The sequence below is a fragment of the Sander vitreus genome, chromosome 5 (assembly GCF_031162955.1).
Source record: "Sander vitreus isolate 19-12246 chromosome 5, sanVit1, whole genome shotgun sequence".
NCBI classification, from domain to species: Eukaryota; Metazoa; Chordata; class Actinopteri; order Perciformes; family Percidae; genus Sander; species Sander vitreus.
The window spans coordinates 29215000-29242374 of NC_135859.1; the positions used below are offsets into that span (position 1 = coordinate 29215000).

At 39.3% G+C, this 27375-nt stretch overlaps 1 protein-coding gene across 1 annotated transcript in view; it reads left to right on the plus strand.

Annotated features, from left to right (window-relative positions):
- Positions 1 to 27375, plus strand: part of adamts3 (ADAM metallopeptidase with thrombospondin type 1 motif, 3) — a 158665-nt gene that overhangs the window by 96275 nt on the left and 35015 nt on the right. The window contains exons 9-16 of the mRNA XM_078251404.1: positions 2782 to 2925; positions 5128 to 5260; positions 15326 to 15439; positions 16163 to 16308; positions 17682 to 17857; positions 19483 to 19616; positions 20044 to 20167; positions 27256 to 27336. Coding sequence (XP_078107530.1) covers positions 2782 to 2925; positions 5128 to 5260; positions 15326 to 15439; positions 16163 to 16308; positions 17682 to 17857; positions 19483 to 19616; positions 20044 to 20167; positions 27256 to 27336 — 1052 coding nt within the window. The remainder of the gene's footprint in view (positions 1 to 2781; positions 2926 to 5127; positions 5261 to 15325; positions 15440 to 16162; positions 16309 to 17681; positions 17858 to 19482; positions 19617 to 20043; positions 20168 to 27255; positions 27337 to 27375) is intronic.

Here is a 27375-nt window from a genome sequence, read left to right on the forward strand (position 1 = left end):
TCGTGGCACCCCCCCATGACTCATGATAAAATGCCGCTCCGGGCGACTGCCCGGGTCACCCGTACCAAAAACCGCCCCTGCATCTTCCACCAAAACAAGTTCCTTCCCGAGGCAATTTTGCAGCGGCTCCATGCGGAGCTTAGCACTGCCCATGACAATTGTGATTGGTTTACAGAAATGCCAATCAACCAGAGCACGTTTCTCTCCCACCCCGGAATGCTGTGTGGACTAGCCAGACCATCCCCCGCTGCACTGTGGAGGAAGGTCTGGCAATGCGAGACTAGTGTGCTTCAAACCAAATGCTTGTCAGTTCTAACAGCATCTGAATATCAGTATTGTTGATAAAAATGTAACTATATAAATGTAGAGGAATTGTCTGCTCCTAAACGCCTAGAAGGCCTTAGTGAAAGGACTAAAACCTAAACACCAAAAATAAAAGTTATGTAGAAAACCTAACCAATGAGGTTCAATGATTTAGTATTCTGGAAAATGTTTTATTTTAATGTCAAACTAATGTAAGTACACAGAGCAATATTGTTAAAAATGAAGCATATATTTGAGCATGAAAAATCAATTCCTGAAAAGGAATATTTTTACTCTAAAACCACAAAACCAGCTTTTTTCCTGGAGCTTTCCACCACATCTCACAGTATTAATGAGTCAATGTTTGAAGTTGCTCAGTCGGGCGAACTCTAAAAAGCACATTTAGTTTTTGTTGTATCTCACATTCAATTATGATTTAAAATTTGTCAACAGAATGGAGTCACTGCACTACATCTTTAGATACAATTTCAACAAAAAGAAACCATGCATACTGAGTCCAGTATGGTTTTCTTTTTCTTTTTTATTTCTTGACAAACAAATCCACATGTACAGAAGAGTCACAACTGATACTAGAGCTGCAGAAGTGCTTCAACATTTAATGCATTTCTAAAAAATAACTGAATAGGAATTTGTGCTCGTGACGCTGGAACATACACAGTATCGACGCCTGCTGACACGTGTTTATTGATGCAAAACACAATCTCACATTCAGAGCAAGGACAGTACGGGATGTACATCAAAGCATTGTTCTGCAAAATGAACACACCAGCTTCTATGCAAACCTTTTTTATGTTTTAACTTTCCCTTACTGTTCATCCAGGCTGTGTGATGTGTTGTAGGTTAGGAAACAACAAAGAGTAACAGCTGAAAATTCTAATCATTTTAGCAACGTGTGTCAGACACGTTGTTAAAATGACAGTTGCATTAAGTTCACAAGTTCACATAAACAAAGTCTGCTGAGTCCAATTATTTTTCGACCCAGAAAATGTTTATTCTCGCAAACACACAAGCTGCAGTAACAGTACTCTGTGTAAATCAGTACATGAACATCATAATTGGTTTGTAGCATAGTTTATTTAGAATCAGTTAAAATTCTCTTCTGTGGGATGTATCTTCTAAAATCTGTGAAGCATGTTTTCCATCAAAGAGCTGAACATCTAGAAATTGGCAGGACATTTTCATTTATTTCAAAGTTGGCCAGTATTGATCTCAGTTATGTATTCTGTTGTATAACATTTTGAAGTATGAAAGTTCATTCTTGAGCTTTGAAATAGTGTTTTGACATAACAATCCCAACTCTTGGTCCACTAACTGTCTTTTTCTAAAGCGTTCTGAGACATCACGGTCATTATCAGCAGATGGATTTTACTCAGCTGTCTGCTGTCAGAGAGATGGAGCTGCTGACATGCAAGCTCGGAAGTTGTAAGGGTTTCATCCATTGCACTTTCTGGACTTCTCTTTAGAAGAAGAATTACTTTTTTAATCCCCAAGAGGAATTCCAAATTTTCAATCCTTATAATAATATTATTTTACACACACACACACACACACACACACACACACACACACACACACACACACACACACACACACACACACACACAGGACCTATACTGTAAATATGCAGTTGGAGAGATGTGAAAGTGATGGCATTAGATTCTTGGCTTTGGACAATTTCTGGGAGACCCCGGCGTAGACACAGAACACTGGAGGGATTATATATCTCATCTAGCCTCCTCTCTCAAAACAGGCACAACATTTCAAAGGGGATAAGAAAGTTGGATGTGATTCAAACGCATGTAAATCTTCGGGTACTTTTCAATTATTTGCTGTTTCAGTCACCTACAATTGTTTCTGCGGTTATTTCGGGTGGACTTTTTATCTTACTGTGAGTCAGTGTTTGGGATATTTTGTGCTGCTGGCAAATAAATTCAACCGACTCTGGCCATGTGGCCGTTCAATTGAAGTGAGAAGTAGCAGGTACACATATACCCCCATAATATTACAGTACAAGACACCTTGTTATTTTTGATATTCAAAATTCAGACTGCAAGTTCACTTGCAATCTGGACCAATAACGCTCAATCAGTTATTTCTTTGTGGGTGTTGTGACAGCAGAGAAGATAAATTAACTAGCACATGTAGTGCAGATAAATTACTGAAATTGTCAGTGTGCATGGTTGAACATATATCTGACCTGCCATAATTTACAGAGGGATTCATCCAATGGTTTTCTGCAATATCTGCTTAGAAAACGTACTATGATTATTTGTATATCAGTACATTTTGTGTAAATGTACTGTTATTTTTTTACTTCTGGTCACCAAAAGATAATACAAGATTTGTACTGTGAGTAAATGGTGTAGAAGCGGCTCATTTACTTAACTCTTGGGCATTGGCGGGACTTGATATTCTGCAGTTTTGTAAACATTTGCTTGTTTTTCTCTATGGGAACAGGTTGGGTATGGAGCACGATGGCCAAGGCAACCGCTGCGGGGACGAAACGGCGATGGGAAGCGTGATGGCTCCTCTGGTGCAGGCGGCCTTCCATCGATACCACTGGTCCATGTGCAGCGGACAGGAGCTGAAGAGATACATCCAGTGAGTTCATATTTGCAGTTAACGGCAAAGCGGGTGGGCGTTGAAGACCTACTGTATGGAAGTGGATTTGTTTTAATGCATAATCCAAAAGATGGTATGGAAAAGAAGTATGCTGTTCTCTCAATGGCCATTTTTGACTTCATGGCAGTTTGAATAATAGCAAGGTTTATTAACAAATACTTATTAAATGTCGGGGAGGGCAGAGTCCATGTTTTCAGTGGGGACATCCAAGGTCGGTCCAAGGGGGGGCTGGGTCAGGCAGAGGGACAGACGAGGGCAGTGTGACCCAGTCCAGTGATCCAGAGAATGTCTTCCAATCCAGCTAAATCCAATCCTCTGAGATTCGCGTGAGACAGGAGTAGAGCTGTGATCTGTAGGAGTCGGGTCCATGTTCCTTTTACCAAAACAGCATAATGCCATCTCAAAACGGGTCATTGAGTCTTTTACTCAGATGCACAAGAATCAATTTCTGACAGGCAAAGTTCAGATAAGGGCGTGACCAAACTATTGACAGCGAGTTAGAGATGATAATCAATCTCCATACAGGACACGTTTTTTTTTTTTTAAAGTAGCTCCCGGCTATTTGAAGTTGATGCAGAGAGAAATCAATATATTGTGTGAAAAGTGTTACTGCATTATGAGAGTGAGAAAGCTTGGCGAGGCAGCTGTGAGGAAATATATGAAGTGTTTACAAATCATTTTACTCTTGCAAAAGACACAAATGACTTGCCAGGCTGGGACTCACTGCAGCTGAGCCACGTTTTTTTTAGGACCCGGCTACATGCAGTCAAATTTGTCCAACTGAAATATAAATGCATAACTCATATTGAATTTAGTCAGAATATTTACATATTATAGGTATCAAAGTGGAAATATTGCTGCTCACTTAAAACTGAGATTAAATGTTGGATCCAGGTGCGTTCCATCTGCTTTCTAATTTTAAAACGTGGCTTTCATTCGGTTTGATAACTCATTAGGTAATTAGGTCATAAATTAAAAGTGTTTGATGGGCCCTCAAAGCACAAGCAGGCCCAGGTTAGACCATACAGTAAATAAGCCAGTATCCAACGAAGGTCAAGTCTCAAATAAAGTCACGCTAAAAAACCTTAAGGGGGTGGATTTACCTGTACAACAATGGCTCACATGGTAAATTCAACATATTCATTTTTACAGCACTAACTCCATCATTACAACATTAGTTCTGTCATATTCACCACTGCACTGCTCTGAGTTTCCACTTCCCATATTTTTAAATGACTGTCTATCAACCTGACAAATTCCTGCAGAAGTTTTACAATCAGCGCCTACAAGCCATTTGAATTGCTGAAAGGCTTTTAATTGAAACATCTGTCAGAAAGAGTTGAGTTTCACACTAGTTTTACACTAATCAAAAAAGCGTCAAAGTAGAAGCAATTGGAATGACTTGAATGAATGACAACAGTATTTTTTGTTAAAAAATACAAATTCACAGCAACAGCGTAGTGAATATGACAGGACTGAGTTATTGTACTCATGGATTTAATGCTGTGGAATATATATTAACCCAGGCAACAGATGGTAGGTAGATAGGTAGTGGGTGGGTAGGTGGGTGGGTAGATAGGTAGGTAGGTAGGTGGGTGGGTGGGGGGTTGGGTAGGTAGGTAGGTAGGTATGTTGGTGGGTGGGTGGGGGGTTGGGTAGGTAGGTAGGTAGGTAGGTATGTGGGTGGGTAGGTAGGTAGGTAGGTGGGTGGACTTCATTGATCTCAAACTGGGACATTTCTGTTATGGTAGCAAGGTACAAGGCATACAACAGCCACACAGAATATACTAGAAATAATAAATAAGATAAAGATGAGATGAAAAAATAAAAATACCAGAACAGCTACTAAAAATATACTGAGAGGAATGAAAAGAACATACAAGTAGAGAATAAAAATGGACAACCAACATACAAAGTGTATATAATAATATAAAATATGTATACAAATATGAAGTGAATAGTGTGTATGCTGTGCTATAGTGCAGTATTGTGATCTGTGAGGAATTGAGAGTTTTATCTCACACTCACTCAAATGTTATACTTATAAAGCAGATTAATTATTAATAGAGGTTTGTCTCAAATATAAGCCTGTTTCAAGTGGTTCTCTCTGCAGTTGAGGTGGCAGTGTTGAGTCTCTGCTCAGTGTTTGACACCACTGTCCTTTCTTTCATTTCCTGACAGCACGTACGACTGTCTCTTGGACGACCCCTTCAAACACGACTGGCCGCAACTTCCTGAACTTCCTGGCATCAACTACTCGATGGATGAGCAGTGTCGATTTGACTTTGGAGTGGGCTATAAGATCTGCACTTCAGTGAGTACAGCCCTCAGGCTTCCATTTAAAGAACAGGTGCTACCCGCACAGCGTCCTGCCCTGTTCTAAAAAGCATGTCTATTTACATAAAGATTATGATGGCAAAAACTGACAGACGAGCAGAATCAGATGCTAGATTAGTAAGTACTTCTTGCTTACTGCTTACTTTACCGCAGTCACACCTGTTGTCCTGCTAATTCTCTGCAGATGGCAGAATGATAATTATTCTGTCACTATTTTTGTCATCAGTACAACTTTTCTTCTTCTTTTATGGGTCACATCACCTTGATCTAAACTGACTCATAATTGATGTCACATTTCTGTGGAATCTCGGACTGAATAGGAGGTTTTTGTTCCAAAACAGAGTACAGGCTACAAAAGTAAGTTCAGAAAGTCCGAAATCTCAACACCTGATGTGTAATTGATGCAATGATAAAGTCATGCAAAAAACATCATGCCCTTTCAAACGGCCTTACTGTCATTTATCAAGTTTAAAAAACCTCAAAACTTTCAGGTGATGTGTCATCTTGGATTTATTTTGATTTGGGGGTGGGGTTCTGACTATGATCTGTACTAGATACTACTACACCTTTGATTTTAAATTGAGGACCTCACTGGGGATGATAGCTGAAATGTTTGATTTCAGCTTATTAAAGATTCAGGAGGTCAGCCGGCTCCATCTGAGGTTTAAAACCTTCCTGCTCTTTCAGTTGAGCCAGAGTTTTTGTTGCAGTTTGCTCTTTGCAAATCAAGTCAAGGCAAGTCAACTTTATTGTCAATTCTGCAATATGTGCCAGACATACAGAGCAATTGAAAATACGTTTCTCTCTGGCCCACGGTGCAATAAGGACACGTACAAAAAGTATAATATAAAAGATAAGAAATATATACAAATACAGATAAAAAAGAAGTTATATATACACACAATACAGTAACACATTCTAAATAGTGCAAATGTAAGGCAAAATCAAACTAGGCAAAAACTAAAGATGAAAATAACTAGTTTTTGGTCCTTGTTATATGTGGTGTCCTTCCACATTCACCTTTTGATATATTTTTTTTATAACAAACCAAAACTGCTCAAAGCAGCTACTGCATAGGTCAATTCACAGTTTCTTCAGCAGCTCAGGATTTGATCAAACTCCAGCAGTTATCTGTATCCACAGCCATTACCAGTGGTAGAAGTGTTAAGATTCTTTACCTAAAGCTGCTATAATACATTTTTTAGAGTGGGTACGGAAAGTATTCAGACCCCTTTAAAATTTTTCATTCTGTTTCATTGCAGCCATTTGCTAAAATCAAAAAAGTTAATTTTATTTCTCATTAATGTACACTCAGCACCCCATCTTGACAGAAAAAAACAGAAATGTAGAATTTTTTGCAAATTTATTAAAAAAGAAAAACTGAAATATCACATGGTCATAAGTATTCAGACCCTTTGCTCAGTATTGAGTAGAAGCACCCTTTTGAGTTAGTACAGCCATGAGTCTTCTTGGGAATGATGTAACAAGTTTTTCACACCTGGATTTGGGGATCCTCTGCCATTCTTCCTTGCAGATCCTCTCCAGTTCCATGAGGTTGGATGGTGAACGTTGGTGGACAGCCATTTTCAGGTCTCTCCAGAGATGCTCAATTGGGTTTAGGTCAGGGCTCTGGCTGGGCCAGTCAAGAATGGTCACAGAGTTGTTCCGAAGCCACTCCTTTGTTATTTTAGCTGTGTGCTTAGGGTCATTGTCTTGTTGGAAGGTGAACCTTCGGCCCAGTCTGAGGTCCTGAGCACTCTGGATGAGGTTTTCTTCCAGGATATGTCTGTACTTGGCCGCATTCGTTCCTTCAATTGCAACCAGTTGTCCTGTCCCTGCAGCTGAAAAACACCCCCATAGCATGATGCTGCCACCACCATGTTTCACTGTTGGGATTGTATTGGGCAGGTGATGAGCAGTGCCTGGTTTTCTCCACACATACCGCTTAGAATTAATGCCAAAAAGTTCAATCTTGGTCTCATCAGACCAGAGAATCTTATTTCTCATAGTCTGGGAGTCCTTCATGTGTTTTTTGGCAAACTATGTGGGCTTTCATATGGTGGATGGCTGCAGTGATAGTTGACTTTGTGGAACTTTCTCTCATCTCCCTACTGCATCTCTGGAGTTCAGCCACAGTGATCTTTGGGTTCTTCTTTACCTCTCTCACCAAGGCTCTTCTCCCACGATTGCTCAGTTTGGCTGGACAGCCAGGTCTAGGAAGAGTTCTGGTCGTCCCAAACTTCTTCCATTTAAGGATTATGGAGGCCACTTAGGAACCTTGAGTGCTGCAGAAATTCTTTTGTAACCTTGGCCAGATCTGTGCCTTGCCACAATTCTGTCTCTGAGCTCCTTGGGCAGTTCCTTCGACCTCATGATTCTCATTTGCTCTGACATGCACTGTGAGCTGTACGGTCTTATATAGACAGGTGTGTGCCTTTCCTAATCAAGTCCAATCAGTTTAATTAAATACAGCAGGACTCCAATGAAGGAATAGAACCATCTCAAGGAGGATCAGAAGAAATGGACAGCATGCGAGTTAAATATGAGTGTCACAGCAAAGGGTCTTACACCAAAATGTAAAAATACTCTATTACAAGTAAAAGTCCTGCGTTCAAAATGTTGTTAATCATTTTAAAAGTGTCCAGGTGGAGCTAATCTAATCTAATTTAAATACTGTTGGGAAGTTTAACCTGTTATGTTTCATCATATTTTAGAAATGGATCATTTGATTTATATGATCTTAGTCTGTAAAGTCACTTGTAACTACAACTGGAATGAAAAGTAACATTTTGCCCATTTAAATCTATTGGAGTAGAAGTATAAAAAAAGCATAAAATGGAAATGTAAGTAAAGAACTGTAAAGTGCATTTACTCAACTGTTGTACTTAAGAGGAGCACTCCAGTACATTGACTTTGTTACCTTTCACTAGTGGCCATTACCCATCTCACTCACTCTCAGCCTTTTGACCAGACATTTGAAAGACATTTGCTGGATCTGTGCTGAGAAGTCCAGCCTGACCAAAAAAACGTGATGTTTCCTTACAGCAGTTTTTTTTAAATATTGACAGAAGTGTATTGATTTTGATTCACCTTTTATAAAACTCCACCTGTTGGCAGATAATGCACAGGCTGACTCAGCATGCTCACAGTCATGTTAAATCAATTGTTTTATCTTGTGCAAAACTGGAAACATGGCAAATGTTCACTGACATACAAACCAAATTGATTCACTTCTAGCACCTCAAACAGCACAAGTCACAAATTGGTCCTGTCATTGCTAAGGTCAGCAGACAACAACTGCCTTCACCCCGAAGACTCACCTTGTGCTTGGACAATTGACAAAGTACATTCCAAAGCATGGGTCAAATTAGTAATGGATGCACAGCGGATCAGCGTTTAGATCTCACAGCACAAAAAACATTTTGATTTCAGGCCCTTTGTGGGCTGCAAGTCCGTTTGGATCTATACTGACTGCTTTAATTTCCTCCATTGAATTGGCTTGACTGGACACTCAGAACTTGTCCGTCTTTGTTCACACTGTAACAGACCGGAAATCTGTCTCAGTTCCCTGTTTTCCACTTACTGTCTGCAGGGAGGTTTCGAGCCATGAAACCCCTGGGAAGAAAAGAGAAAAGAAAAACAAGTGATTGAATGTCGTGGCTGGCTGTTGCCTCAAACAGGATCAATAAATCGATACCTCTGAATGACTAAAGAAAAATGAGAGAGCTCCACAATATGATACAAGCCGTGTCATGATAAGTCAGATTGACCTCAATAAGAATTATTTTACATCAATGTATGTTGGCTCACTTTTGTTATGTTTGTCGTGTTAAATTACATTAAGGACACTGACGTCAAGATTTTACCATATTATTTTGAGTTTGGCGTCATGGCTCTGCACATGTGATGGTGTAAATGTTAATACAGTCGGAGGCTCCAGTGGAGGGGTTGAATTGCTGACAACAGGCTGTGGTGTAGCATAGGGTGATCAGATGTCCCCGGTTTCGGTGACCTGTCCTCGGAAATGTCCCCAGTTTTCACTGTGACTGACAGACCCGAAATTGGAATGAAAGAAAGAAAACATTGACCAAACATATAGGCCTGCACCCTACACGCGCAGGCTCAAGACAGCCAGAGCAAGCACTGCTCAAAGCTCAGAAATGCTTTAGAATGCCCATATTTTACGATGCTAAAATTGCTGTTTATTTACATGGAGCCTGGTGGTTTTAGCGAACGCAATTTCGCGGACTTTTTATGTTTTAAAAAAGGATCTTACTCTTTAACAGAAAGGTCAACCTCCTTAGAAATCCTTTCCATAATGTTGTCTGACACTTATAATATTAATCTGAGCCTGTCAGCGGCAAAACGAGCACTTTTATGAATGTAAATACAAGCTGGACAATTGTCTTATTAACTTACATTGTAGCTTGTTTCGCCGCTGCCAACTGCAGCGATCTCGTTTAATACTGGACCAATGTCAAAGGAAAATATTTCCTCAATAGTTTTAATTGTATCCAATACTCAATGAGCTGTTGCAGAAACATGCCCAGCCTGAAGCAATAAAGCAAAAGCTGTCAGATAAATGTAGTGCAGTAAACATTACAAATTGTCCCTCTGAGGTGTATTAGGAGTACAAGTATGAAGTCGCAGCAGGGGTGATTCTAGGATCAGACCTTTAGGGGGGCTCAGCCCCTAATGAGAATGTGACATGTAAAGTAATATAGTGCATGCAAAAGTGTTAACCCCATTGCTGTGACAAATGGTTTGCAAGAAAATTAACATTGAACTTACATGAAATGTTATCATATTTGCATTCTGCATAAATCTCTGCACACCATTACTCTCTGTGAAATATGTCACAAATGCTTCACTCAACACATGCATCGGTACAACAAGCGGCTCCTGAGTAATCTGAGTAGTTTTGAAATTGCAACAAAATTTCTACATGGTCTCCAGCTTTATAATGTATTCTCATGTAAACTATTTATGTCAGCACATGTATTTAAAAAAAAATGCTTAGCCAGTGTATCCCACCATAATGGTTATTATATTGCCAGATTCCAGACAATCCCACTTACTTATATATATCCTACTTACAAATATGAATATATATTTCTACCGGTATGCTTCCTAGTGACATTAATGCAAACATATGAAGAAAATAGTTCAGGCTACAGCATAAATATTTCCATCCATAGATAAGAATAATCAAGTCTAACCCCTGAATTTCTTTTCAAAGTGCACCAGATTGATGCATTTAAACGTTAAAATAGACAAAATTTTCTTACAGGGGAGCACGCCCATGGACCCCCCCCTAGGGGGGCTTGTGCCCCAGTGCAGCTCTAGGTCTAGTGACGCCCCTGGGGCAGTGTCCCCGTTTTAAGTTTTACAAAGATAAAAACATTACCTGTTTTGGAGGTATTTAAACTTCTGAGCTGAACATGTCCCCAGATTTTGTCTCAGAAATGTGGTCACCTTAGTGTAGCAGAGCTCGAGGTCGGTGTATGGAGCTAGAATAAGCAGCAAATGTTTGTAAGGCAGGTTAGTGTTAGAGCTAAAACATGTGATTGGGCAATATATAGAGTATGCAGTGTTGTTGTACTCGAAGAGTGGTCTTTTGAAGGTCTCGGTCTCGTCTCGGAATCAACGACATTTTTACTCGGTCTTGTCTCGGTCTCAGATAAAGAGGACTCAGGATTTTATTTCAAGACCACAACTAAATAGATATCACTAAATTGCCTGTGTTTTATCTGCACTAAGTAAAGAAGCATAAAGAAAGGTAAGTGTAAGTGACGCTAGTGAAGCTAGCTAGCTAAAGCTATCAATCTGCCTCTGTACCAAAACTCTCCAGGAATCTCTTCACCCTCATCCAAAGGGATTTAGCGAATATTACATATTAGCTAGTTGTGTATATACTGTATGTTTCAGTTGTTTGGTCTGGTCTTGGTCTTGACGCGGTCTCGCCCTGCCATGGTCTTGTCTTGGTCTAAACCCCTCAAAGTCTTGGTTTATAAACTAACAACTATTATATAGCATTTTCAGGAAAATACTTGCATTTTGTGTTTGTCCTAAAACATGTTTACATGCTTTAATGTAAAAAAGAGAGCGGAAATTGGAGAGAAATGACCAGCATTCGCCACCAATATTACAGCTATGTCGCGTTAGCATGCAGCTACTTTGTTGAAAATTAGCCGACTGGCTAACACTGGCGCTTTTACAGAACTGTTGATTGATGTGCATTTAGGGTGACCTGACGTCCCGGTTTGACCAGGACAGTCCCGATTTTGGATTGCGTGTCCCGAGTCTCGACAAAAGCCTGTCGGGACGCTAAAATGTCCCGGTTTACAGCAACCATTATGAAATTGTCCCGGTTGTCAGCGATTACATAGCCGACGTGGTCTTATAATTACCTGATAATTAACTAAACCCATGTAGAAAGACTAATAAATGATTTTACGTATGATTTTAACAATGTGTGTGTGTGTGTGTGTGTGTGTGTGTGTGTGTGTGTGTGTCAGTCAATCGTAGCGGTCTGCATAATCTGTGCAGCCAGCGTTACAATGCAGGCTATATTTAAAGGCTGTCAGCATTAACGCGTTAATAGCGATGCGATTAAGGGCCGAGCATAATGCGTTCATTTTTTTGAATCGTATTAATCGCATGCTGCCATTTATTAATTTATTTTCACTTCACTCGACTTTGCGTCGTGCCTAACAGGCTACTATTTTGCCGTACTTCCTCGTAACACATCCTGCTGCTGCAGGAATAGCAACGCGGATTTCGGTGCCTCATTCCGGTGCCACTGATATGTCTGCACTTCTCTCTGATGCTCTGAAACAGACGTTACAGGAAACAGAAACATTGCTGCACGTGACGCTAGTTAACACTACACTCGACAGCAGCTAACGTTAGCCCACCGCTAGCTAGTAGCTGGATTAAAGACGGTTAAAATGCTGACAGCTAACGCTAAACGGTGTAAAGTTTGTCTGTATTTCACTGTAGAGGATTCAACACCGCAGCTGCCGTTGTCGGAAAAACGCAGACAATGAAACTGGTAATTTACAGCCTCGTGGTGCATTCAAAGTTGTTGTTAAATGCCCTTTTCCCATCTGGTGGTTGTTTTTGTCATTCAACAGCTATTTACTAGTGAAATAAGTTATTGTTATAGTGATTACATTATTATTAAACATTTAATTTTGACGATATGGCCTTAGCAATAAACTGTTTAGTACCCTTCTTTTTTTTAACTTTCTTAAAAGGTATCGGTTCAGGCACCGTTAAGGCACCCGTACCGTTTTAAAAATACCGCTTTAGCACCGGTATCCAAACCAAACAATACCCAACCCTAATATTGACTCTAGATTCAAACGTGTGAGAGATTAAATATATAATAAACAAATACAAATCTTAAAATCAAGTTCATAAAGTCATTTTCTTTGCATTCATTTGATTCCCAATCAAGATACACTGGTAATAATTGCTTGCCATTGTTAATATGTACTTAAAAACTGTTCTGAAATGCAAAATAATAAAATTTTAACCATGTGATAAAACATGCGATTAATCGCGATTAACTATAGAAATTCAACGATTAATCGCGATTAAGAAAATGTAATCATTTGACAGCCCTACTATATTTGTAAACATTGTTGCAATGCCTCTTCTTATCTGTCTTGTTTTAACCAGTCCCTCCAGGTCCCCTGGAAAGTCAGCGGACGAGCGCTGAGTGGAAATGGGAACATTCTAAAACGTGAAAAAGCGTAACGTGGTTTAATGTACCTAAACAACAATCAATGATTATGAGAGAGAGATTTGGTGATCATTGATCGTTGTTTAGGTACATTAAACCACGTTAAGCTTTCTCCTTACAATAGCCTCAATAAAGCAGAAACGCTTAATGTAAGATAACATCCATAATAATTGGACTTTGGGTTAGATATTTTCAGTTTTCAGTGGTCATGAGGAGCAATATGAGAGAGAAATTTGGTGATCACTGATCGTTGGTCAGGTACATTAAACCATGTTAATCTTTGCGCTGCTGAAAATGTGAAGCAGACACTCGTCACACGGGCCAATTTTGCTGACCCCTGTGCATAATTTCACAGTAGGCTTTCAGCCAACAAATTGATTCTTGAGCAAATTCACTCCTCTAACAAATATACAGAATGAATGTTTCCAATAGGGAAGCTATCTGCTCTATCAAATGAGATTACATTTGTGTGTGTGTGTTGTTAGAATAACACTGGTAAAACTTTACGGTAAGGGTACATGAATTCATGCATGAATTAATTGATGTAGGCTATGTATTATTATGCATTATGTAATTAATGATTTATGTGTTACTGCATTTCTTAATATCCCATGAATCATCAGGAATTGACGTGCTCATTGTCTGTCATTCGTGACCATACATGAACAACACAACTTAAGCATTAGGTGTGTGGGCACATCATTATGAATTATGATTTATTAAGCATGATCATGATGATTTATTTTTCTACAAAAAAATGTGGTCATCAATGTGCAAATTCTGATTTGAACACAACTTGTGCATAATGATGTATGTGTTCTTCATGCATGAGGTCATGAATGAGAGGCTATGAACTCATGTCAATTCCTGATGATTCATAAGATATAAAGGAATGAAGTAATGCACAAATCATGAATTAATTCATGCATGAATTCATAATTTATGTAGTTCAAGCCTGTGGCAGCAGTTCCAAATAATTTGTTTAGTGCCATGCGATGAAAAAAAATGTTCACAAAGTTTTTCACAAGTTCAGTGGGTGCATTTTCCAAAAGAATGCTTTAATTCTGAAAAATAAAGTTGGTAACACACGGAACTCACTCAATGTATTTTAATAGCCTATTATTTCTTAGATATGTAGGCTACATACCAAGAAAATTAATGAATATTAACTGACATACCCCATTATGTTGTGAGCAGTAGGCCTATGTGTGCTGTTAGCAAAATTGTGTCTCATCTGTCTGTGTCTATGTCTGACCTGGGCTGGCACATAAAAAATCGTGTGCGTGCACGAGCACTACGGTCACGCACAAAGTGTCCCGGTTTTAGTTACGGGAAATCTGGTCACCCTAACTGTGCATTGTCCTACACATATTCAGAGAGATGTTAACAATCCCTGCAGGATTCAAATGTTCAAGTGTTTAGTTATTTCTATCAAGTCCTAATAAGTAAGATGGACAGAGAAATCAGTTCTAAATTAGTGACCCCCATAGAGTGGACTTAACTATATACATTTTAAGCAACTTCAACACCTAGCACACATTTAAGAGTCAAAACTATGGAAAAAACTATGGATATCTTAAATGTATGAATTCAATAAAAAGTAAGTAATTACATAATAATGCTGGATTTATTTGATCTCTTCACTTGGTTTAGTGTACTGCAGTGTGACTGAGCTGCAGATGAGAAAGAGCTTCATGACCATGAGAACAATGTGAGCCAAATAAAAAAGGGGATTGACCAGTTTGAGAGATACCTCTCAACCTGTTGAAAGAAACAGATAATAGAGGTCATTTCCGGGCTCATGTTGTTCACAAAAGTATTGATTGTTATGTAGGGATGCTCCGGGCAGCTAAAAAACAACCTTTTTTTACTTTTCTCAAATCAGTCTGATCGGTTCTAATCCTTATTAAAAAAAAAATGTATTACCACTTTCCCCGAAGAGGATGTTAACTAAAAGATGTTCCCAAAGAAAACCTTTGTAATCCACTTAGCTTTAGTGCCCCATAGTGGAGCCCATAACACTTTTTTGCATCAAACCCATACTGAGCTTTAAATGCATCTGTCATGGCAGGTAAAATTGTTCAGTTTTTGTGCAACACTTAATAGAGGCAATTTTGAATGCCACAGCTGGAATTTTTCTTTACATTCAGTAGTGTAACTCAGTGCCTCAGAATATATGAAAAGGAAATTTGACAGACAGTTTTTCTTTGGTGTGATATTTTTCATTTCTGCCTTTCAAGGATGAGTTATGCATCTCTATCTGTCATATGCTTTTCTTCTTCTGTGTTTCAGTTTCGTACATTTGACCCATGTAAACAGCTGTGGTGCAGTCACCCGGACAACCCTTACTTCTGCAAAACCAAAAAAGGGCCGCCTCTCGATGGGACGGAATGTGCTCCTGGAAAAGTAAGTTTGTCTATTACATGCTGTACTACATGGCCAAAAGTATGTGGACGACCCAGAAAAGAAAAAGAAAACAATAGTATTGTATAAACAGCAGTTTTTCCTTTGTCATATCACAAATAATCAACAATGAAGACTTAAATACAAAACCTTCACAAATTGGTCAGCTTCAACATTACATCGATAAATGATTGTTGAAAACCATGGGCCTTCACTCTTCTGGGAATGTTTTTCCACCAGATGTTGGAACCTGGCTGCAGAGATTTGCTTCCAGTCGGCCACAATTAGTGCGGTCCAACACTGATGTTGGGTGATGAGACCTGGCTCACAGGTGGCGTTCCAGTTTATCCCAAAGGTGTTGGTTGGGGTTGAGGTCAGGGCTCTATGCAGGCCAGTCAAGTTCTTCCACACCAAACTGGGAAAACCATTTATTTATAGAGCTAGAAAGAATGTTTCCCAAACTGTTGACACAAAGTTGGAAGCACACTATTGTGTAAAATATCGTTGTATTATGTAAAATGATAATTTCCCCTAACCGGAACTATGGAGCGTAGCCCAAACCTTTAAAAAAAAACACCACACACCAAAATTACATAGACACTTCTGACCACATACATTTGGAAATGTAGTGTATTCTCATATTTTCCCTGTATTGTCATTTACTGTATCTAAAGAGGAGGCTTTAATGTTGGACTGACTTTTCCTCTCTCCTGCCATCCTCTGTAGTGGTGTTACAAAGGTCACTGCATGTGGAAAAACCCTAATCAGGTCAAGCAAGATGGCGCCTGGAGCTCCTGGAGCAAATATGGGTCCTGCTCGCGCTCCTGTGGAACTGGAGTTCGCTATCGGACACGTCAGTGCAACAACCCGGCGTACGTGACAAAAGCAACAATAACATGATTTGATTCTGTCAGGCATCATGAATGAAGGTAGAAATAATGGAGGTTGCTGATTCTAGTTGTCAGGTAGGATTGGATCATTTGACTTTGTAGATGTCGTTGTGTTTAACCCTGAGTGAATCGTGTCTAATACTGAGCTAAAGGGATTCATAGTTTGGGTTTTATAATGAGGCTCTCTGAATCCGAAAAAAGACTGCATTGGTTGTTCATTCAAACACTTGAAATGCCCATGTTGCACTTTTCTGACAAGCAAACCCTTGCTGAAATGAAAGTAAAGACTGTCCTCTCCGACTTGATGTTTCTATAAAATCCAGAAGAAGATTGGACTTAATGGTGGGTTCACAGTTTACATCCCATGTCATACTAACATTCAACTGTGGTTTGTTCTAACCATGACATCAATGTTTTCTTGACCATAACCAAGGAGTTTTTGTTTGTTTTTTTAAGATTAAGGCTTTTCCCTTTATTAGATAGTGACAGTAGATAGACAGGAAAGGGGGGAGAAAGAGAGAGGGGATGACACGCAGCAAAGGGCTGCAGGTCGGATTCAAATCTGGGCCGCTGCAAAGGACTCAGCCTACAGGGTGTGCACACTCTACTGGGTGAGCTAGAGGTCACCCCTAACCAATTACTTTTAGTTTCCTGAACTTAAAGGAATAGTATTACATTTTGGGAAATCCACTTATTAATTTTCTTGCCAAACGTTGGATGATTAGAGTGATACACTCAAGTCTAAAGAAAGTAAGGGTAAGGATTCAGTCTAAAGCCTCCTACACATTATCCATGGTAAAACCACTCTGCCCTGGTGGCAGTGCCATTGTTTTCAGACTTTAACCTTGTTGCTGTTGATCTTTCAAAGCGCAACCAATGAGATAAGGAGGTAACTTGAAACGATGATGACGTAAACCTGTGCTGCACTTTGCCTCTGAAGGGCCTGTACTATGCCCTGTGCCTTACCTCGCAGTTTTACCTTTAACCATGTGTTGGGGGCTACAACTATGGGCATTTAATAAATCCGACATTCATGCAGCAGGAGTTCAAGTTAACCAGTTATATACATCATAATGTCAGAAGGGTTGAAATAAAAAGTGTAAGCATCTCATAGAAAAAGGATATATAGTAAATCATTCACTCCATAGATGAGTAATATTGGTGAAAATAGTCAATTAGCTGCATTTGTTTGAATGCAAACATGAGACAACTCTCAGGGCTCAAAAGAGGCCGAATGTTAAAAAGAATCCCAATCTAATCTAATCTCAAGCCAGATTTTTTTTTTTCCATTCTTTGTGTCAAATAACTGCTTTTAGTCTGATTAGCTCTGATGTCCATCCGTTTCCTTTCTGCAGGCCCTCTAACGGTGGCCAGGACTGCCCTGGAGTGAACTACGAGTATCAGCTGTGCAACACTGACGACTGCCCCAAGCACTTCGAAGATTTCCGAGCCCAGCAGTGCCAGCTCCGCAACTCCCACTTTGAATTCCAAAATGCTAAACACCATTGGCTGCCCTACGAGCATCCCGACGGTAAGCAAAACAGATTGTTTTGTACCAGCGTGAGGCTTGTGAGTGTGCTTTATGCTAAGACAGAACAATGGAAGTCGGCGCAGGGGAGCTGGATTCTCACAGCCAGAACTGAAGAAAGGTATTACATAATTAATACAGGGATGTTACCAAGCAGTTTTAGAAAGTTTCGACTGGGGGCCGTATTACAGAAACTTCCTGTCTATAGTCTTATATTGAGATGGGAAGTGTCTATGATGGGAACAAGTAAGCAAACGCTACATAATGGAAAAATCTAAGTTAGGACAGACTCTTTTGTGCAAAGGTAACTTTTTGCAATTGTGTTTTATGTCTGCTTTTCTTTCTTGTTTTCAGTTTTTGTATTCTGTTCCTTTTGCCTTCCCTTTTGTTTTTTGGGTCTCCCCATTACTGTGCACCATGCAGAGTTTAAAACCATCCAAACTCCAAAAGTGCTCTTTTGCACTGTGCTCTCTGCAAAAGTGATCAATCTCTACAGTGCAGATACAAGTGTTTGCTGTTTCTATCTCTGCTCTTTATCAGACATTGCCTTTGTCTGGCTTCACTCCATGGAGCCGTTTGCCACTTATTGCACCTAAATGGGTATTTTTTTATCATGTGGAAAAGAAGTTGGAAAACCTTCAAAGACTACGGGGAGGTGAGACAGGAAAGTGTAAACCCATTATTCTGTGTGTAGTGCATTTTGTCAACAAGGTATGAGGTACAATAGAAAGTTCATGTGGTTTTGTTCGTGGTCATATTTTTAAATGTGACACAAATGAAGAATGAGACCAATATTTACAATTGTATCTTTAGCATTTACAGTTTGTTCTAGTATAATGCGTAATAGAAAAGTCCAGTGGAGGGCATATAAGATCAATTATGTTTTACAAAGATGTTCATGTAGGTTAAGAAAAATGCACAACATGAAACTTGGAAAATATAATGATTGTTTTTTTTAAAAATATCTACAAACTTAAGTTTAACATAAAAAACAGCTGTATGGTATATGTGGTATTGTCTTTATTTGCAATTGTGAAACTCTGAGACCACATTATTTTCTTACTTTGTCCTCCTGTCCTCGCCATGAACCTTTGTGTTTGGCTGTTTTAAGGTGTAACACGAGTACCACACAACCTTTAATGTATACTGTACCCAACCCTTAAGGGCATGTCTCACTGTGACTTTTTATTGGTCATCATTGAGCTGTTATGGGGTCTCTCAATTTAATCTGGCAAGTTAGCTTCAGAGCATAATTATTTGGCCTGGTGTGTTAATGGGTGTCTCAAGATGGTTGTTATTCCTGAGGCAAGAGCAGTGGTAAAGTGTGTCATTTTTTCATGCAGAAAGAAAAAAATGTACATCATTCTAGCAGTCAACAAAGAAGAGTGCAATCTGACATAAAAGATAGCTCTTCCTTGATTCATTGTTATTTTTTCTATTCTGTGTGAATCAGGATCGTTTAATGTTACAGGATATGTCTTTTATTTACTAAGGTATTTAAGAGATTATGTTACAACAACACATTAATAATATTATTTTTTAAAGTCTTTCGTTATATTGTTGTTTTTTTCAAGTTGGATTTTCTCCCTTATAATTCTACAACTATCTAATAATATGTTGTCTTTTAGCCAACAAGAGATGCCACTTGTACTGCCAGTCAAAGGAGACAGGAGACGTGGCGTACATGAAGCAGCTGGTGCATGATGGGACACGATGCTCCTACAAAGATGCCTACAGTGTCTGCGTGCGTGGAGAATGTGTGGTAAGGTGTTTAAACGGCATAATTTAGAGTTATTAAAAGCTGCATGCGATAATCGTTCACATTAGCCATCGCAGGCTGTTGGAATTGTGACAGCAGTACTAAATCACACAGTGGAATGTTGGTAAATTGCACAATCAGTAACGGGTTCAACTTTGAACGTGCTGGGATTGGATCCACAGTGCGGTTTTAAAAGCACCATTGCACAGCAGAAGCTTTATTAAAAAGTTTTGATTCATCACTAAACATGTGTCCTGAGACTACTTTGACAACTTTGTGTCCAGTCAGCACTGATAATCTGATAGCTAATGAAGCCTTAGTGAAAACATCGGATAGGTCGGCTTCTTCTTAAAACCATGTTGTAAATTTTATAGTTCCAAATCCAAAAATAATTTAAGCTCATCTGTCTAATTGTTTTCTTGGTCTCCAGAAAGTTGGCTGCGACAGAGAGATTGGCTCCAACAAAGTTGAGGACAAATGTGGCGTTTGTGGTGGGGACAACTCCCACTGCCGCACCGTTAAAGGAACTTTCACCCGAACGCCAAAGAAACCTGGTAAGAACACATGGAGCCAGTACGAATACAATGTTTATAGACTGAATGTTTTTTCACATAAATGATTGCTCCCAATTTTTTCCCTGCATGTTTTCTCAACTTCAGTTTGTTCATGGATGCAGATTGTTGTTAATAATGAATGTTTCCAATCCATGATGAACTATGAGTGAATGAGTACCCGTATTTGACATAAACCTACCACACATTTTGCAATCATAATGATATCATAACTTTAATCATTGAAGGGCGATATGAGAAGATAATAGACAAGATCGAGGTAAAGCCTTAACGCAACTGATGATGCCGTCAATGTAAGGCCTTGATCATAGACTTCCCTGTTTCCATATTACAGTTCTATTATCACAGAATCTTCCTTTAAATCTGTTGTACAAAAAGAGACATCTGCTAGCTCAGATAATCATGAGTGCAGAGTGCAATGCTAAAGAAATTAATAGACAATAAACAAATGCAGAACGGAAGAGGTCGGAGAGCTCCTTGAAACTTAGTTATTATATTAGTGATAAAAAGGTGGTGCTCTTTGGTAGGGGGCATGAAAAAATCCAATAGACATCAAGGAAGAAGCCAAGGCACTCGTCTTTTACGAAAAATATATAAAAAATGCCTTTAATGCATCTGGCACATTCTAAATAGAATAGACCTTTTTCACGGCAGACATGTTGACATGTCATAGTTGGAAAAGCACAGGCGTATTCCAAACCATTAATGATGGCTGCATTCCACTTAGCAGAGGCCCTGGTATTGAGCATGCTGACTCACTGAAATAGCTTACTGGGACACTTGATGGAATTGAGCCATTGTTAAGGTTATCAATTTCAGCTGTGCTTTTCCTACTATGATAAGTGAAAATGTCTGCTGCGAAAAAGGTCCATAAGATAAAAAACACTTCAACGTGTTTCGGTGTCCAGCCTTTCTTTAGGAAGTTACAGGCACAGGACTGGGGTGGAACAATTTAAAGCACCAGGTGTGAGCACATCAACAGGTGCAGCCATTCAGCAATCAAGGTCAACCCCTCTACATCAGTGTTCACTCACTGAAAATTGTTTCACCCCACTCCTGTGCCTGTAACTTCCTGGAGAAGGCTTGACGCCGAAACACGTTGAAGTTGTTTTTATCTTATTCTATTCAGAATGTGCCAGATGCATTAAAGGCATTTTTTATATATTTTTCGTAAAAGACGAGTGCCTTGGCTTCTTCCTTGATGTCTATTGGACAATAAACAAATGTTTCAATAATCCGTTTCTCTTGTTGAAATGTTGAGGTTTCAGGCAGATGTTTAGGTAATTTCCTTAAAGGTGCACTATGCGTTCCTACATGGTTTCAGCGCGATTTCATTTTTATCTCAAATCTTAGGCATCTGTCCTTGATCCGCTAGCTCCCTGCCCCCTGAATACACTGTGAAAAGCCCGGTCTCGGGAGACAACACAGGGGGCGTAAACATCAAACAAACACTAGGGGCACAGGATAGGCACCAAAAAAAACAAACACGTTCCAGCCTATCACCGACAAGATGGTTGGGGGAGGGGTGGGGGTTAGTGACAGTTAGAGCTTAGATCGGGCCCAAAAAATCAAGCCCGACCCTACCCGAGCCCGTGCACGTTGCATCCGAGCCCGGCCCAGCCCGACACATTAACTGTAATTATGAGCCCGAGCCCGATTTAAACCCGACAATTTTTTAATACGTGGGCCGTTATAACTGACGTTCTCAACTACAATTCTGAGTTGTTTGAACTACAGAAATCTGTTTAGAATTATCTTAATAAATACTGGTAATGCAACAAGGACGAAGCATGTAACCTGCACTGCTTGTTTATTCAGAATGGAATGGATCGCAAATGGATCCGAATGAAGAAACGTAAAAAAAACAACTCTACCCTAGCTGCTCCCTCAGCCGAACAGTGTGGGTAACAGATCAAGGCAGCAACATAATCAAAGCCCTGGAACTATATAGGAGACTGTCTTGTCTCGATCACCTAATTAATACTGTCCTTCAACATGGTCTGCATGCTGACGCACTGGCCGACAGCAGTGCTGCAAAGGGGGGAGACACGATGTAGCACAGTTTACCTCACACTCAAGTCAGTGCAGGACATACACCCAAAGCTATTGGAGAAGCTGGAGAGGCATAGCTTGCTCCCCACCGAATAAGGCTAATAAAGTAATGATTAAAAAAACACAAATGCTTGATCAAGGGATCCCGGGATATTATCTCAATGGATACCTGTCAACCAATCAGAATAACTCTTGATTGTGTGCCTGTATTGTTAAACACTACTCTTAAATGTAACTTCTAATTTATCCATCATTTCCCTAAATTTCAAGGAAACTCACACCGTTTCCTCTGCACTCAAGATAAAATCTGAACAATATAAATGCAATGAATATTTATCTAAATTAAAGGCTGGTGATTTGAAAGGTCCTAGTTTGAGGATATTAAATGTTGAGTGCAGTTTTTCTCCATCTCCATTACATTCTTGAGTGCTTGTAATCCATTGAACACTGAAAGCAAATCTTGATAAACTGACCCGATTCGACCCATTATTAGCACGCCACACGTCTTCATTTTTAGCCTTTTACTGGCTCTTTCAATCATCTTTTTTTTTACTTTTTTATCACCAGCCTTTGTGTGACTTCTTTTAACATCTGAAAATTCCAACCCTAATAACAAAGTCTGATTTCTGAAAAACTAAATTGCTGTGACTCCCGATAATCATGGCTGAAGTGGACCAAAAAGCAATTCTCCTCTTCTCCTCTATAGTACTAATTAATGATTCAGCCAGAAAGTGCACTTAATATACAGTAAAAAGGATACATGTCGAGTGGCGTAGCATCTGGAAACATTCACAGTTTCCACTTTTCAGATTTGTGTGGTAAGCAGAAATCTCAATGATGTAAAGCTGGATTGCATTTAACCACCTATATGATCTGGAAATGTGAAATAGTGAGAAAAAATATGAGGGAGCTGGCAGATGACTCTGCAGTAGAGAACAATACTATCTCAGGTGCGTAGGAGAGGGACGAGTAAGTCAAAAGTTGCAAACAGACTCTCGCAGGCTATATATCATGCAAAAATACATTTATTTGCGATGTTTTGGTTTAAGCACATTATCTAAAAAGAACATTTTGCTAGGTCTAGCAATGAAAGGCTGCAAATAAATGTAGATTTTTTTGCCAGATAGACAGTGCTGGACATGACTGCTTTGCATCCATACAGCTGGAAGCAAATACAATGATAACCCTAGGAACACAATCATCCTGACTACTGTAAATGAGCCTGAGAAAAGATGATGATTGCATTTACGTCACTCTCCTGACTTTGCAGGATGCAGGCAGTGGTTGCAACAAACTACACCTGTGTACCATTTAGTTAAATAAAAAACTGTATAAACAGTTAATATTATTAGAGTTTAAAAGACACTGGATAGCATCAGTAATGTTGTAAAGTAAAACCAGGCAGTTCAATTCTATACTCTGTACTAATCTAAGCAGGTTTTGAGTTTGAAAGATCATTCTTAAAGGACAATTCCAGCGCAAAACGAACCTAGGGGTTAATAACAGATGTGTACCCACTCAATCACTCTCTGGGACATGTTTTCATGCTAATCGAATGTGTTCGTAGCTTGAAACGGTAGCATAATTAGGGTCCCTAAATGTTAAGCGAAGCATTGAGAACATTGTAAGTGTACAGACAGTGTATTAAAAAGATAGACAGTCGCGTTATCGTATACAGACGGCCGCCGTCTTGGGAGCTACTGTCTTTCTAAACTATCTTTTTAATAAACTGTCTGTACACTTACAATGTTCTCAATGCTTCGGTTAACATTTAGGGACCCTCATTATGCTGAAGTGTGGTGATATTTTGAGCCTTTTTAGTGGTATAAATAGCGATTTGTTTTTATTTTCCCTGTGCCCCGAATACTAGCGTTGTAAGCTCAATCAGCGGTCCGTGCTAGCTTGTTTCAAGCTACAAACACATTCTATTAGCATAAAAACATGTCCCAGAGAGCGATCGAGTGGATACACATCTGTTATTAACCCCTAGGTTCGTTTTGCGCCAGAATTGTCCTTTAAGCTTTAAAAATATTAAGAATATTAAAAAATCCAAAAACCAAAGATCCAGTTACTAGATTTCTTTCAGAGCTGTCAGTCATATCTTATAGGGATGGAAATCACCAGATGCCTCACGATACGATATCATCACAATACTTATGTCACGATACAATGTTATTGCTATTTTAAACATATTGCAATATTCTGCGATATATTGCAATTTATTACCTTTTTTCCAACTTCAAATATTTCCCAATTTCAAAAGATGTCCCCAAAAGGAAACTTGTCAACATCTGTTTTATCTAAAAAAAAGATACATTTCTCTGTTTGTTCATCTCATTTCAATTTTATTACTACAAAATGGCATTGTCAAGCAGACAAACTGACCAACACATATTTAATAATAGATCGATACTTGGTGTCTGTGTATCGATACAGTATTGCCACGGAAAATATCGCGATACTATGCTGTATCGATTTTTACCCCCCCACCCCTAATATCTTATGACCTTTATGGAGTTTTCATCACCATAGTATGGAACTTTATAGTGTTTCTAATATCTCCTTGTAAGGTATGTTGATGAAAAGCCCGACTGAGATCATAGAAGTGTGAATGAAATTGCGTCTACCTCCTGTAGATCTCCATGACATTTCTGTTTGCTCTTGCAGAATTTGCATTCAAAGCTAATAAATGAGTCTATAGGGAGAGTGCAGAGTGACCCTGAACAGTCGGTTAATATAGATTAAGACCCTTATTAGTTAGCAGAGGAATAATAAGGCCCTTTTCATTCATGTGTTAATATACTAAGTGTGCTTTCCCTTCATACTCACTTCTTCAATTGAAGCTGCTTCCCTTAGGTTATCTCCCCTGTGCAAAGGGGCATGTACGCACACACACACACACACACACACACACACACACACACACACACACACACACACACAGTGCAGTGTTAAGCTGAATGAGTGTGAGTAAGTCGTTCATCTCCTTTTTGAAAAATGTCTTCACATTAACCGCCAGCATGAAGAAAATAACGTCATGAATGACCTATTCATTTTCTTAAACGGTTTCATGATGCCTTCTAAAATCCAGCCCTGATGCCAGCCTCATCTGTCACAAATAACTTGTGGTTAAACTTTTATTTAATCGTTGTGATGTCACAAAGTCAATAAGAGAGCTGGAGAGAAAAAATAAAAATTGACTTTTCGGAGAGCCTGGACATGACGGCTTCATCAAACCGTTTCTTGGATTGTTGAAACGTTGATCATTTCTTTTTTCTTTTTTTCTTAAAATCGCTGTCTCATTTATTAACCACTCACATTTTTTAACAGGGAAACAGTTAAGCAAGAGAGCCCAAAAAGAAACTCCTTTGTTGGAATACACAATATGCAAGTATCCAGTGTTACTGAATCCCTCACAACCCTTTTCCTAGCATTTTCTGTGCAGCTTGTAGTGGAGATGGATGCCTAACACTGTAAAGACCTAGACACATGAGTGATATAAGCTGCTGTTTCTTCTGTTCCTCAATACTAATTAAGTGTCTATTTAGGTCTGACTCGATTGTCGTAAATGTCACGGGTTCATTATCCAGTCAAGTCACTAAAACTCTCTAGAAGTTATTTTTGATATATATATATATATATATATATATGTATATATATATATATATATATATATATATATATGGTCATTTCATTTAAATTGCTTCAAAAGCTTAACAAACTAACTTTAAAGTCTTTGTGCAGACAGAAAATGTCACGTTAAACAAACCTGCAGACCTTTGAAGGCAATCTGGCATGTTGTTGGCTATTTCCAATATGATTGATTGAACCTCAACTGTTGCTCAGTTGAACCCAAGCAGCCCCACCCAAATGGTCTTTTAGACCTTGTGTTCAGTACTTCCTATAACTCTACAAAACAACTCTGATTGTTCAACTCAAATTGTAATTTCTATCGAGCGGCTGGTGGTTTTTGAAATTGTATGCCATCACAGAATGCATCTTTTGCAATTTTCCGAAAGGTAGATTGCTATTCACCCCTTCAATATATTGCAGAGTGAACAGCACTCGATACTCTGCCACCTGTTGTAACCTTGTATTAACCCAGCAACAGCGTGCCAGCACATTCATAATCACCTCAGTGACAGCGCTGCATCAGGAGGCCTGTCTGTTAAATCTAAGGGGGACTAATTACAGCACTGCGGTTCAGTCCTGTTGATTGGCAAGTGCCACCCTGCCAGCAAAAGTAGTGTGCCTTCTCATACGATGTTAAATTGTTGGGTCCCTATTAAGCTAATTAAAAAGCTAATTAAAAATGCCTCCACTGTAGGTGATGTTGTTGCAGAGAAACAGTGGGACAGTGGAACGGCGAGGAAAGGAAACACTGCAAGACTAACTGATTTATTTCATTTTGAAGGGAAGACCAGAGGAGCCTTCTCTTTGCCCAAAGGAGCCCGAAATGTATATTTAAATGAAACAGAAGACTCTAGAAATGTACTTGGTGAGTCACGGTAGGTTTGCAAGCGGTGGACATCCCTGACAGAAAGCCACTTTGCTGCCCTGTAGTATGAAAAATCTGCTCCTAATGCTGTATTGAAACATGGCTGATTCACATCCTGTCTGCACATAATCAATATGAAAACAAAGGAAGGGGAGTTGCAGTTCATTTGAAAGCCGTCCAAGTTATGTTAATATTTCATAGGGATATATTGATATTTCTAAGAGTTCTTTGATGACACAACAGATGGATGTGAATGAACGGCCTGTTTCAATGAAGGTTTTACCTGCAGGCTTCTACAGCGAGGAGGAAAGTAGACATTTTGCCGTTTTCTTTTTTTCTCAAATGTCTTCAAACATCTCTGTAGAGCAAAGGGAACCAAACTTCTGTAACATGCGTGATGTCCACCAGTGCAAGCAAACAGATTGTTTTTGTATCTGCTTAACTTACCTCTGTCTGTTTCTTTATCTTTCCTAATCCTCCCTCTTCTGCTTCTGCTGCTGCTGCTACAAACTTGGCAAAGGTTATCTTAAGATGTTTCTCATTCCTCCTGGAGCTAGACATGTCATCGTCCAAGAACATGAGGCCTCCCCTCAAATTCTTGGTAAGTGTAACTTCCTAACACGAACACATGTATGACATC